The 12,476-nt window shown below is 52.0% G+C and overlaps 1 protein-coding gene across 14 annotated transcripts in view; it reads left to right on the forward strand.

Moving 5' to 3' along the window:
• Arhgap22 (Rho GTPase activating protein 22) overlaps positions 1–12,476 on the forward strand; it is a 155,943-nt gene that overhangs the window by 112,730 nt on the left and 30,737 nt on the right. Inside the window, exon 1 of one of the 14 annotated variants that reach the window (XM_006518960.3) lies at positions 10,688–10,883. The exons of 12 other annotated variants lie outside the window; for them this stretch is intronic. In XM_006518960.3, the coding sequence (XP_006519023.1) occupies positions 10,832–10,883 (52 nt within the window). In that variant the 5' untranslated portion in view covers positions 10,688–10,831. Of the gene's footprint in view, positions 1–10,687; positions 10,884–12,476 lie in introns of those variants that run through there. One more of the 14 variants, XM_006518962.3, reaches the window with a different exon arrangement.

Genomic DNA, 12,476 nt, shown 5'->3' on the forward strand with positions numbered 1-12,476 from the left:
GTGGTTCTGGCACCTCGAAAATGCCCAGTGATAGAAATGATCCTTGCCTGACATACCTTTATTTATACAATAGCATCAGTAACAAAAATGGCACTGTGTGCCAGTCTCTGACCAAAGGCATTTCACATACATGGAGTGACCCACTCCCTATGCGACCCTGATATAAGGTCATGATTTTCTCTCTAGAGATGAGGAAGCAGGTACAGTTTCCCACCAGAGGCCACTCAAAGCTGCAGTTCCCACCAGGTGCTTGTCTCTCCACTGGACACCTGCCATTGTGGCTTTGCAGACAGCAGCGAGGTCTAGAGCGTGAGGAGAGGAGCCACAGTTGCTCTTTACTGATGAAACCTGAGCTGGGCGAAGGTGGCACAGGCCTAAAGCCCAGCACTTGGGAGGCAGACTCATCCCTGTGAGTTCGAGGCCAGGCTGGTCTACAGAGTGAGTTCCAGAGGCCTCTGTCCTCAAATGAGTTCCCCTGTGGTGTTGCCTGCAGCCTGTTCTCATCTGCTCTAGAGGAGGGCCGGTTGGGAATACGTGGGCTGCTGTGCTGCTGGTCCCTGGCAATCCAGGTGGACATGAGTATCTCCAACACTGGGCAGGGTCATTCCAGGCCATGCAGATACAGTACCTTTACTCAGGGCTCCATCACGATGCTTAGGACTTAGACTGGCTTGATTATCATCATCGATGTCACAGTGGCCTCTATAATGTAAAACTTCCATAGGTTCAGAGTAGGCTGTGCCTGCCCCCTTGCCAGCCAGTCCAGCATATTTCAGAGTTGGTGGTGGTGACTGTTAGGAAACCTCCCTAAGTGATTTTTAAAAATAATTAAACTTATATAGAATCACCGATTTTACATGTATGCATGCTTTGCCTGTGCGTATGTATGAGCACTGTATATGTGCTTTGTGCCCATGGAGGTCAGGGGAGAATTGAACCCATCCCTCTTCACGGTCCATGTCATCTCTCCATTCCCTTGAGGGCATTCTTATTGCAGGCTTTTTCCAAGCCTAAGAGGACATAACAGGACTTAGACCAAAGACTCAGTTTACACTTTGCCCCTGGCCAAGCCTACTCTTTCCCAGCGTCCTGCCCACTAGACCACCACAGCCCGAAGTGTGTAGACTCCATGGTGTCATGAGGAATTCCCGTGGTGCCTGCTGCTTCTCATCAGTTCAGGCATGTTTCGGGCATGCTTCAGGCCTGAGAGATGAATGGTCTCACCTGGGGAGGAGGAGAGACTTCCTCGGCTGAGTGCTGGCTGTGCCTCATATCCTACCCACTGAGCCTCCTCCTCCAGCTTCCCCAGCTGTGAAGGGACCAGACTTCAGACCAGGCTCTCAGAGGTGACTGACCGAGAACGCCCAGACTTGCAAATTGTCTCAGCCATGCAACCTGTGACTTTCCCTCTGCCTGCCTCTAACATCCAGCTCGTTACTGCCCCTCCACCGCTCCCGAATAAACTTCTGCAGAGAGTGCAGTTTAATAGCCCTCGGCTGCCAGGACAGTAGGCCTTTGAGGTTTCTCTGGCTACCTAATAAAATGGTGTCTGAGGAAATCGCAAGGCACCCTTCCTTCCTGTGCCCCTCCCCCATGACCCACAGGGCATCTCCAGAGCCTGGAAATCCCTAGAGATCCGGAGAGGTGGTGCCCAAGGGATGTCACCCAGACAGGGAGCCACACCTCCCAATAAACTCCTGGGCAGCCCCTGGGAGCACTGGGCAGTGTGGCTGGGGTCACCCTGCATCCGCTGGCTCCCTGTGAGGCCCTATTGTCTGGCTGGAGCTCTGGGCGGCTGCCCTGGTTGGGGACATTCATAAGCCGGGCTCTGAAGCCCATTCTGAAGGAGCTATTTGTAGAACCTTCTTAAAATACTACAGCAGTGCCATTGACAGAGCGTCTGCCCAGCATGAACAGTGAAGGCTAGAACAAAGCGCCCCTGTGCCTGCATCCATCAGGACCTCCACCAGGGTACCCTGCCCCCATCCTGGGTGCTCCACTGAAGGACCCTGGACTGTTGTGTATCTTGGGCAAAACCCATGGCTGAGGGAGCCACAGGGGTAGCACGTAGCTCCATCTAAAGAGGAACACTGGCCACCTTTAGTGTCCTCAGAAGACACCCTGTGCTCAGCCCTGACATCAGACCTAAAGTGCGGCTTGCACAAGTTATGGTGACAGGTGGTCAGGGAGGGACTCAGGAGGACAAAGCCTTTAGCATCCAACACCAAAGGCTCTGCCCTACCTGGTTCCTGATGGCCCATGCCCAGTTTTATTATTAGACAGTTAGTGTCCTCACAGGTGGCCTCTTCCCTGCCTCAGCAGCCTTACCAGTATTTCCAGAGTGCTCGCACTTATGGTCGGTGACTGGGCTTCCCCATTAGGAACTCATAGATAAGCGCCCATCATTACTAGACACACTATTAGGGAGTTTTGGACTGAGACAAGCTGAGGTGAGCTGATGGGTGGAGCCTTTCTATGCAAATGAACCATGAGCTGTACACTCCTCCTTGCCTCTGGCTCCCTGTCTCTCCTCTTTTAGCTGCCTGGTGGGACCTTCTGCACTCCTGCAAGACACCAAGAGACACCTTAGGGCCGGATCCCCAGGCCTTGTGCCTTCCTGTACAGATGATGTTTTGTACCCCTCCAGGGAGCCCCTGAACTGCACAGAAAACCACCTAAAGGAGCTAGTTTAGGTCCCCTGAGGACAAGAACCCAAAGTGTGTGCAGGATAGCAAGTGAGCCTCTCTCTGGCAGAAAAATGTTTGGCAACCAGGACTCAAAAGCAGCTATGCCAGCCAAGATCACCATGGGTTCTTGAGTGCGTTTGTCTCTGACAGGCCCCTGACTCATTCCCAGTAATAGCTGGTCAGCAAGTGACACGGGCCCTACCTGGCTTGTGGTGGGGTGTTGACACACACAGGGCCACCTGAGTACCTAGCAGTACTTGTCTGTTGGGGCAAGGAGCAGCAAGAATTAGACAGCAGTGGTAGTTTGGGATTCTCAACAACAACAAAAAGCCTATATCCACGTAAACAGGAGCCCCGGCCTTTGAGTCTCACACCCAATGTAGAAAGTAGGTGGTCCTGGGAAGCAGGCAGCTCAGCCCTGCTCACTGGCCACAGATCTCGGGCAAGGCCTGTCTCCGTGGTGGCTGCTTCCCCATCCCTATGGCGAGATTCCTCAATGCTTGGTTCAGGGTAGCTGTGGGGAAGCGATGAGCCTTCTGTCTACCTGATCAGTGCCTGTGCCCGGCCTTCAGTGACTTGTGAAGTAACTGGGAGTTTCTGTGGATCCGCCCACCAGCACTCACCCCACTTAAGGTCCCACTCAAAGCCGGACCTTTTGGCATCCTAGTCTCCTCAGCACATCCACATCCATGAGGTGACGTCCTATATGAGCATATGGCCCCTGTGTGATAGAGGGCCTGGCATACTAAGGCCTGGTAGGAGGGAGACTCACTGCTCTGTGCACTTTGAACAATAGGTGTTTTGTTGGTAGTGTGGTTCACTTTGCCCCAAAGGTGTGCCTGGGTTCTGGACCCTTCTTTCTTTCCTTGATGTCACTGTCACTTCTGTGGTTGGCAGTGTGTAGCCTTAGTCTGTGACTGTGATTGTGTCTGTGTAGAAACTGGCTGAGAAGCTAGCCAGCCTGCCCTGGGGATTGCTAGCCTCTGCCTTCCAAGTCTTTTATATAGGTTTTTGGGAGAGGGGGGTTCTCCCCACCAGTCTCCATTCTTCATGTTGTTTCTCCAGCATAGTCAATCCATTTTTTAATGATCTGGTCCAATCCAGCATATAGCAGGGAATCCACAAAACTGGCTCACCAGCTAAGCATGGTAGTGAACATCTTTAATCCCAGCGCATGGGTGGCAAAGGCAGGCCCGTTCTAAGCTGGCACATTGGAAGAGTGTATCGTGAGAGGAAGTGGGCCCAGAAGCACTCTGGAGTCAGTACATTTCCTGATCTCTTTCCCATTCGTTGCTTCTCTGTCCTCTATAACAGATGGGTAAAACTGGGGGAAGCCACTTCTGGATAATCAGGTGTTGCTGTGGCATCTATTGATGGAGGGACAGGTAGTAACTGATTGGCTCTGCTAGTTATGGTCCTCAAACCGAGGTTGGCTAGTGTGATGGAGAACCTTGGCAGTCAGGCCCCACTGAAGGGACATTCCCAAGGCCAGCACCCAGCCCCACATACAGTTGGGCCTGAGGACTGGAACTTTGCTTTCCATCCTGTGAGCCTTGCTGAAGGTTCACCACTGAATAGGGTCGGATAGTCCTATCGTCAGGACAGCTGAGGCAGTTTCCTTCTGTAGGCAGTAGAAAGATAAGGCCGTCCCAAAGATGACTGTAAGACCTGCTAGGGCACTCCTTGAATGACTCTAGAGGATACCATTCATATAATCTGTGATATAAAGGGTTGCCTCTAGAGGGTGCTATGTTAGACTACAAGGTGAATGGCTGCCTTCTGGAGTTGTACCAGGGAGTATTCCTAGATATTAGAACACGTTGTTAAACTTGCTGGCACTAGCAAAAGGACTTCTTACTTGTCTGTTGTGCATCTGGCCTCCAGGCTGGAGGTAGGCTATAAAAATACAGAAACAGAACTATTTGGTTTAAAAATAAAGTGTGGGAAATGTGCCAGGTAAAGCCCTGGGGTCCCTCACAGCTGTGAGACGTGGGATCTGTGGGATGTATCTGCCTCGAAACAGATGCAGAGAGAAAGAAAGGACTTTGGTGAGAGATGCACGATGGCACAGCCAAACCAGAGTGCAGGGTCTGCATGCCCAGCCAGAGAGGGGCAGGCCTGGGGTTGGCTGACCACAGAGCCCCCTTGGACCCTGGCCACACACTCCTCTGCCGTGTGTCATGTCATTGTCCCCTGGAATCGCATCCACTGAACCCTCCTCACCAGCCAGCTGAACTGCCTTCAGCCCTTTAATGGCTTCTCAGCACTCTTGGCCCATCCCCTCTCCACCTTGGGCTGGAAGAGGGGTTCAAAGTCAGGTGCTGTTTAGTCTACAATCCCCTTCCCCCACCTTAGGTTTTCTAGAAGAAACTGGCTGGGCCAGCCAGGTTTCTTTCCCCAGGAGTCCAAGGGATAGGGTTGTGGGATTTGGCTGTGGGCCTCACTAGGAGTTGACTTTATCTCCATGATAAAGGGCCCGGGTAGAACGTGAGGCCTTAGGTCCTGCCCCTTCCCACTGGGTGCTAAAGAACTCTTGTCTGCTGCCTACCCTTAGTTTGCCTTCTTAGGCAAGTTTCCTGTCTGCAGCCTGCTTGTTGATCACGGATGGCCTGCCGAGGACCCCGCATGGGGTCTTGTTATTATTTTGTGTCCCCAGGTCCAGTGTAAAGCCCGGCTATCTGGGCAGCGTCACACTGCTGTGAAGTGAAGACATACATCAGCTACTTGTGGGATCTAACATCAGTTCCTTAGGGTGGCAGCGTTCCGGGACGAGGGCTTGAACATGTGCCAGACTCATGGAGATGTGCACATGGAGTGCGGGGGAGCCCTAGTGCTAGGGTTTGGATTAAGACTCTGGTTATTAAGCTTACTGGGCCTGTGTCCGTTGCTGAGATCAATGAAGGGCCGAGGGTGATGAGGCACTTCCAGGATTATTACGTGTTTGATGCCTTCAATTAGAGTGGTTTTATTTACTCTCACGTGTAGCATCTAGAGACAAAACATGCAGGGCTTGGGAGCTCTTTTCTCGCTCCCAGGGCCCGCCTGCTTATCTAGGCTTTGTTGGTCTGGTCACTGGCCTGGAGCACCCCTCTGCCCAGGCTGATCAAGGCTCACAGGCTACTTCCCAACGCCACCAGACCTTTCTGAATGGTCATTTCTCTGCCTGTGAAATGAGCCAGTTCAACCCAGATTAGAGTATATTAAAGGCAGGTTTCTTGGAAGCCAGTTCACTGTCCCCAAACACCAAGGCAGGGAAGTCACCATGGGGAGATGGACTGGGGGCGTGGGGAAAAAGAGAGAAAGGGGTGTGTGTAGGAAGAGAAGAGGAAAGGGAGATGGGGAGATGGGGAGAGGGAGAGGGAGAGGGAGAGAAATGTCTGGATTACATAGGGAAGAACCTCTGAGGGGAAGGGCAGCCCAGCCCCTGGGCTAGAAAGTTCAGGGTTGGGGGAAGGGCAGGTTATGTCAGGTAGGGACTGAAGAATGCTGGGAGAACCTGGAGGCCAGGTCTGCTTTGATATGAACCTCAATCCCTTGTCACCAGGGTCCAAAACCTTAGTTCCTGGGCAGGTTCTGTGATCCAACCAAGATAGCCACCCACCCTTTTGTCCTGCATACCTGCAGAACAAGCTGTCCACCTTGCAGCCCCCACACCCTCTTCCCTATTCTCCTCAGTTTAGAGGATCCGAAGCATTTCTACCACATCTCCCTGGGATGCCCTCTTCTCAGCTCAGTGCTATTTCTCTGGGCCCATGGGGTTCTGGGCTTCCGTTTGAGAAGCACTGTCCCCGGTTCCACACCAGAACTCATAACTCTGTCCTGTAAGAGAGGGCCTGGCTCACTGTGTGCATAAGGCATGCCCTGCAAACCACTCTGAGCCCCACTGTGGCCGCTGCTTGGCATTTCTGCCTGGGCCAGCTCTCCAGAGATGGGTAGTCAGAACATCAGGACAACACCCTCGGTGGTGGATGGCTAGGGATATGAGTACCCAAGTATCCCATGGCTGGCAGGACACCAAGCAGGAACCAGCCAGCTTCTGTGTGGGCCTCTCCCTTCTGCAGGTCTCCCTGGGACAGCTTCCACATGGGGACCCAGATCAAGGTGAATAATCAGGGGTGTGGGTGTCTTTCTCAGTTGCAATAGAAGTCCTTGTGGGTTCTCCATCTCTAATAGGCCATCCTGGGGCACCTACTTGAAATAGTGGTATACAGCGTGCATCCGAGAGGGCCAGCATTAGACTGAAGAGGGAATCTGCTTAACCCCTGAGCCTGAAAAACTCAGTGTCTCCTGGGCACTGAGGCCACTGTGGGGTGGCAAGTAATGACAGCATGCTTATAGAATGACTGACCAGGGCATGCTGCATGATAAAGTTGATGGCTTGGTGGTGTGGTTGTCATGGCAACTGCAGGCTTTAGGGTCTTGGTTAATCCTGAAGACTGACATCAGTTTATGGACCTAGCACATGACACAATGTCCGTTATATACTAGAATTTCAGTAACTACACGTAGAAGAAAACATAGAGGGGCAGGAGTTCTGCTCTTCCAGAAGATCTAGGCTCCATTCCCAGCACCTTCACTGTGGCTGACAATTGTCTGTAACTCCAGTTCCTGCTGTGTCTGGTGCCCTCCACTGGCCTCCATGGGTACTGCATGCACCATGCAGATGGTACACAGACATGCGTGTAAGTAAAGCACCCATACACAGAGAATAAAAGGAAACACATATTTTTAAAAGGCTGTGGGTGGAGTGGGAAACGTAAAGGAAGCTGAAGGAGAAGTGGAGATACTTGAGCTGGGCTTGAGTGAGTGGGAGTTGACCAGGGGAGCAGATAGGAAATGGGGCTGCATGCGCAGAGAGAGGTCTAGGACCGAACGGGGCTGGAAGTGCCCAGATACCCCAGGAACAAACAGACACAGGATGATGTGGGGGAGCTGATGCTGCAAAACTTGTCTCAGTTCGGACAGGATGTGTGTTGGAGTCAGGGTTGTGTAGAGGCCATGTCTGGGGCTCCGGCTGGGGATGGAAGGTCTGACTTACATTTCAGAGGTAGGTTTCCATCCACTCAGGTGCTGGTACCACTCCTGTAATTGCCCGTGGGAGAAAGGTCACAGCCTCTCTCTCTCTCGAGGGGGCCACCCAGGGCAAGGCCACTTTCAGATTTCTTGTAGAGTCAAACATCCCCCAGCCCCAGGGAAATCCCCAGGGAGATCCCGGGGATCCTGAGATTGCCCTGTGATGGGCAGAGAGGCTCCTGGGAGTGCAATGGCCTTTGCAAGAGCAGGACTGGTCCAGCTTGCCCAGGGCCATTCATATCAGCAAGGGCCTCTTACAAGGCAGAGAGTCTTTGTATGGGAACCCTTTACAGTCTCTGGAGAGGTCAGTTTCTCCTCCCCTGCTTCCAGACTTCTCCCTCCTTTCCAGAGGGAAGGCCTAGGTCTCTATGTCCTGATGTCCTGTGCTGAAGTAAGCTGGCTTATCTACTGGCTTGAAGCTGGTCATCCTCTAAGGCTTCTTTCTCACTGTGTGGACCATCCCTTACGCCCTGAGCAGGTTCACCACCTTGTGTTGTTTTGGATGTCTGAAGGTAATGTCTTTAAGCCCCTGGGTTCAAACAACTATAGGTTGGAAATATTCCTGTGAGTAATAACTCCTGACTAGAACACGGGCAGCCATCCCTAAATAACAGCTACTTTCAGTGTGTCGCCGTGGATTGGGAACCACTGGGTGGAGAGAGGTTGTGTGCAAGTTGTATGCAAATACTGGGTTATTTTATAAAGGGGGCTTGAGGCTTTATAGTCTGGTATCCATGGGTGGTCACGGAACTGGATCCCAGCAGGTAGAGAGGGCCCATTCTATAACTCACTCAGCGAGAGTAGGGCTATATCTGCTTTCAGATGACGGATGTATTCCCTTGGCAGACCTGCAGTAACCATGATTACAAAGCCAGAAGCCAGTTTCCAATGGTGTAAAGCCTGTAGACAGAAAGGCGCGTGTTGTAGTCGGGCATTGAGGGCCTCCTGCAGGGAGGCTCTGAAGGGAAAGAGAGGGAGGCAGAATGGCTGGCTGATGGGTAAACAGACAGACAGAGGAGAGGTGCCAGAGGGGCTGCACCCCTCCAGAGCTAGTTCCATTCTAAGATGTAAGGCAGCTAGTGAAGCCGCATTGCATGAAATATCTTGCTCCATCAGCTGCTTTCCTTCTGAAGGGATCGATGGTGTACCTAAGGAGGTTGGCAAGTAAATGGCTTCTTGCTATGTCCCTGCTCGTCAAAGCCTGGTGCCAGTTTCCCTGCCACAGTTATTCAGGAAGTGTCTCTGGAGGGGCCCAGTGGCACATACAGGTGGTGCTGGCTAGTTTGGCTAAGCCAACATAAGCTAAAGTCATCCGAGAGGGGGGAACCTGGGTTGAGGAAATACTTCTAGAGGATGGGGCTTTAGGCAAGCCCGTAGTGGTTCTCAACCTGTGAGTCTCAGAGGTCACATACCAGAGATCCTGCATATCAGATATTTACATTATGATTCATAACAGTAGCCATGAGACAACTTTCTGCTTGTCGGTCACCACAGCGTGAGGAGGTGGATTAGAGGTCACAGTCAGGAATGTTGACAGTCACTGCTGCAGGCCTTCTTTTAGTTAGTGATTGATGCGGGAGGGCCCACCTATTGTGGGTGATGCCATCCCTGGGCTGGAGGTCCTCGGTTCTATAAGAAAGCAGGCTGAGCAAAGTGAGCAGCACCCCTCCATGGCCTCTGCATCAGCTCCTGCCTTCAGGTTCTAACCCTGCTTGGGTTCCTGTCCTGACTTTTTTTTCCTATAATGAACAGCGATGTGATAGTGTAAACAGAATAAACCCCTTCCTTTCCAACTTGGCTTTTGGTCATGATGCTTCATCACAGCAGAGGTAAACCTGAGTAAGACACAGGTCCTGAGCCCATGTCTTCAAAGAGAGAATGATGCTGGAGGGGGCCGGCCGGGCTGGACCAGCCAGCTGGCTGGCTCCTGCTTCCTTTGACCCAGGCACCGGGCAGACAACAGCAGCATAGTGAGTTTTTTCTTGGAAAGAAGCCAGTCAAGTTCAGGTCCTGGCCCTTCCCAGCCACAGAACTCACCTGGCCCTTTGGCTCTCCTTTGTGGCCGCCAGAGGGGGGAGGCTAGGTAGGAGAAGTGAGTAGCCAGCCTGGACATGTTAGCGAGTTCAAGGCCAGTCCAGATAACGGACATAATGAGACCCTTTCTCAAAAAAACCAAGAGGAATCAAACTGAAAGAAAACAAAAAAAGCAAAGCAACAAACAAACAAACAGCCTAAAAGAGGGGCTGGAGAGATGACTCGGGGCTTAAGGGCACTGGCTGCTCTTCCAGAGGACCTGGGTTCAATTCCTAGTGCCCACATAGCAGCAGCTCACAACTGTCTATTGCTCCAATTCTAGGGGACCTGACACCTTCACAGTTATATATGCAGGCAAAACACCAATGCACATAAAATAAAAATAAGTAAATCTTTTAAAAAGCCTAAAAGGGATCAGAAATGTGAAGTAATGCTTACACCCAGGTGTGCAGTAAGCTCTGTGTGTTTAGCTTTTACTCCATGTTCCTTCATCTGCAAAAGCTGCTAGAGAGTGGCTGTCACCTTGGAGCCCTGTCCCTAGCACACTGCCCTATGCTGACACAAAGGTGGATGCTTGGCACTAGAGCTGACAGGAGTCACCTGGCACTTTGGCTCTCCTTTGTGACTGCCCGAGGGGGGAGGCTGAGGTAGGAGAAGTGAGAAGCCAGCCTGGACAAGTTAGTGAGGTCAAGTTAGCGTGACCTTGCTATGCTCACAGCTAGAATGCAGGCCAGGGAGCCAGCCACAGAACAACCTGCTGCGTGATTTCCACAGGGCCCCCTTCCATCTCACCCCAGCAGCTTGTGATCTCTGGGACGTTCCCTTGGGGATCCCCTCCCTGGACATTCCCAACTTTCAGGTCCTACAAAATGCAGAAGTTCCCCAGGAGAGACAAAAGCAACCCCAGCTTGGTTCTCCTAGCTTAGATTGCTTTACAGCTAGTTGAAGAAGCTGCCCGCCTGCAGTGTACCTAGCGGCTGCCCGGGCTTAGCTGCACTCAGTCCCATTTCCTCACCGGTCTTTCCACTTTCCTCACCATGCCTTTCTGCCCCACCAAGTATCTGAAGAGGAGCAGGCGCCTGCCCAGGGGTAAGTGAACAACCAGAATCCTAGGTGCCTGGGAACCTGGGCAGTCACCATTCAAGGGCAAGTGCTCCAAGCAAGTAACAAGAAATGAGGGAAGGATGGAAGACCTGCAGGCAGCTTCAGATTGGCACATGGGCAGCTAAGGCTGCCCCCTGGGAATTCTGTGTGGGTGCCCTAGCTGGGTCACTTCCCTCAGCCACCCACTCCACAAACCAACAGGTTGTCTGTCTGTCTACAGTGGGTGCTGTGAGCATTTCAGTCATCTTATCAGTGATGTTCTTGGTCATCTTCTGTACTTCCTGTGTTCTGTGTGTCCCCTCTCTATGCCAGCCTCCTCCCGGTACTTTTAAGTGGCACGATATACAGACAAAGTGAGGCGGGCTGGCAAGCAGCATGTGTGTCTCGTGAGTAGATGCTGAGTGTGTTTGGTTCTAGTAGATGCTACGGGACAATGACATTCACAGAGAGATGTGAATGGAGTGAGGGACAAGCCATGACAGTGTCTGGAAGAGTGGCTCTCTGGGCACTGGGCAGGGAAAGGGCAGATACTGCCCATGAAACAGAGACCATACTTGAGAATGGCTACACACAAAGAGAGGGACAACCAGGGACAGTGGAGCAGGAGTGGGGAGCTACGCCCTGATGACAGTAGCAAGATCATGACTGGTGCAGGGGCTTCTGGGAAGACTGACCAGGGTGTCGGGCTGCTTTCAGTCTTAGCTGGATCACTGTGGCTTCTGTACTGGGAATCGATTTAAGGAACCAAAAGAGGGGTGCCTGGACATGATGCCAGCTGAGAAATGAGTGTGACCTTAACAGGTTGACAGAGAAAAGTGATACCATTTTGAACGTACTTTGAAAGATAAGCCGATGGAATTTGCTGATGGGAGAAGAGATGTGAGACTGGAGAGAAGAGTGTGTCTGTTTTCAGCCCGAGGAACGGCAAGTGGTTGTTGCCCTCAGTCACACAGACAGCAAAGCCAGACCCAGGATGTGACTGGTCCATGCCTAGAGAGTGATGAGTTTGGAAGTCACCAGCATACAGTCAGCACTGAAAACCTTGCATCATTACAGTGAGTCCCTCTATATAGACAAGTGCTTGTCTCCCTGAGCCAGCCTCCTCTCTCCTCGTCTTTTAAAGTAATCTCTGTGGCCACTCTATAGAATGTGAGTCTATGTAGGGCCAAGGAGAGAAGGGTCCAGGCCCCTCGCATCTCTCTGCCTTGGATGTCTGACACTGAATGGAACCAGGTTTGGCAGAACCGTAGGGACCCCTTGTGGACATTCCACACTATGCTTGTGCAACATCACATGGCTGTGAAATTAAACATCGGTTAGATTCACAGTGTGGACCTGATAGATCTCTATCCATGTCTTCCAAGGCAAGGCAGTTTTGCCTCCCCCAGGAGCATCTGTCGATATGTGAAGGCATCTGTTGTTCTCATAGCCTAGGAGGTCAGGAGAGGACCACAAATGCCATCAGTGCTGGGGCTGACCCTGCTCTCTTGTATTTAACCGGATGTGATCATAAAAGTGGACACTTGCGGTTGCGTTTAGCTGATATTCCATTTCATCCTCCCAGCTTCACTTTCCCCA

Source organism: Mus musculus, chromosome 14 (genome assembly GCF_000001635.26).
Source record: "Mus musculus strain C57BL/6J chromosome 14, GRCm38.p6 C57BL/6J".
In the NCBI taxonomy this organism is placed as follows: Eukaryota; Metazoa; Chordata; class Mammalia; order Rodentia; family Muridae; genus Mus; species Mus musculus.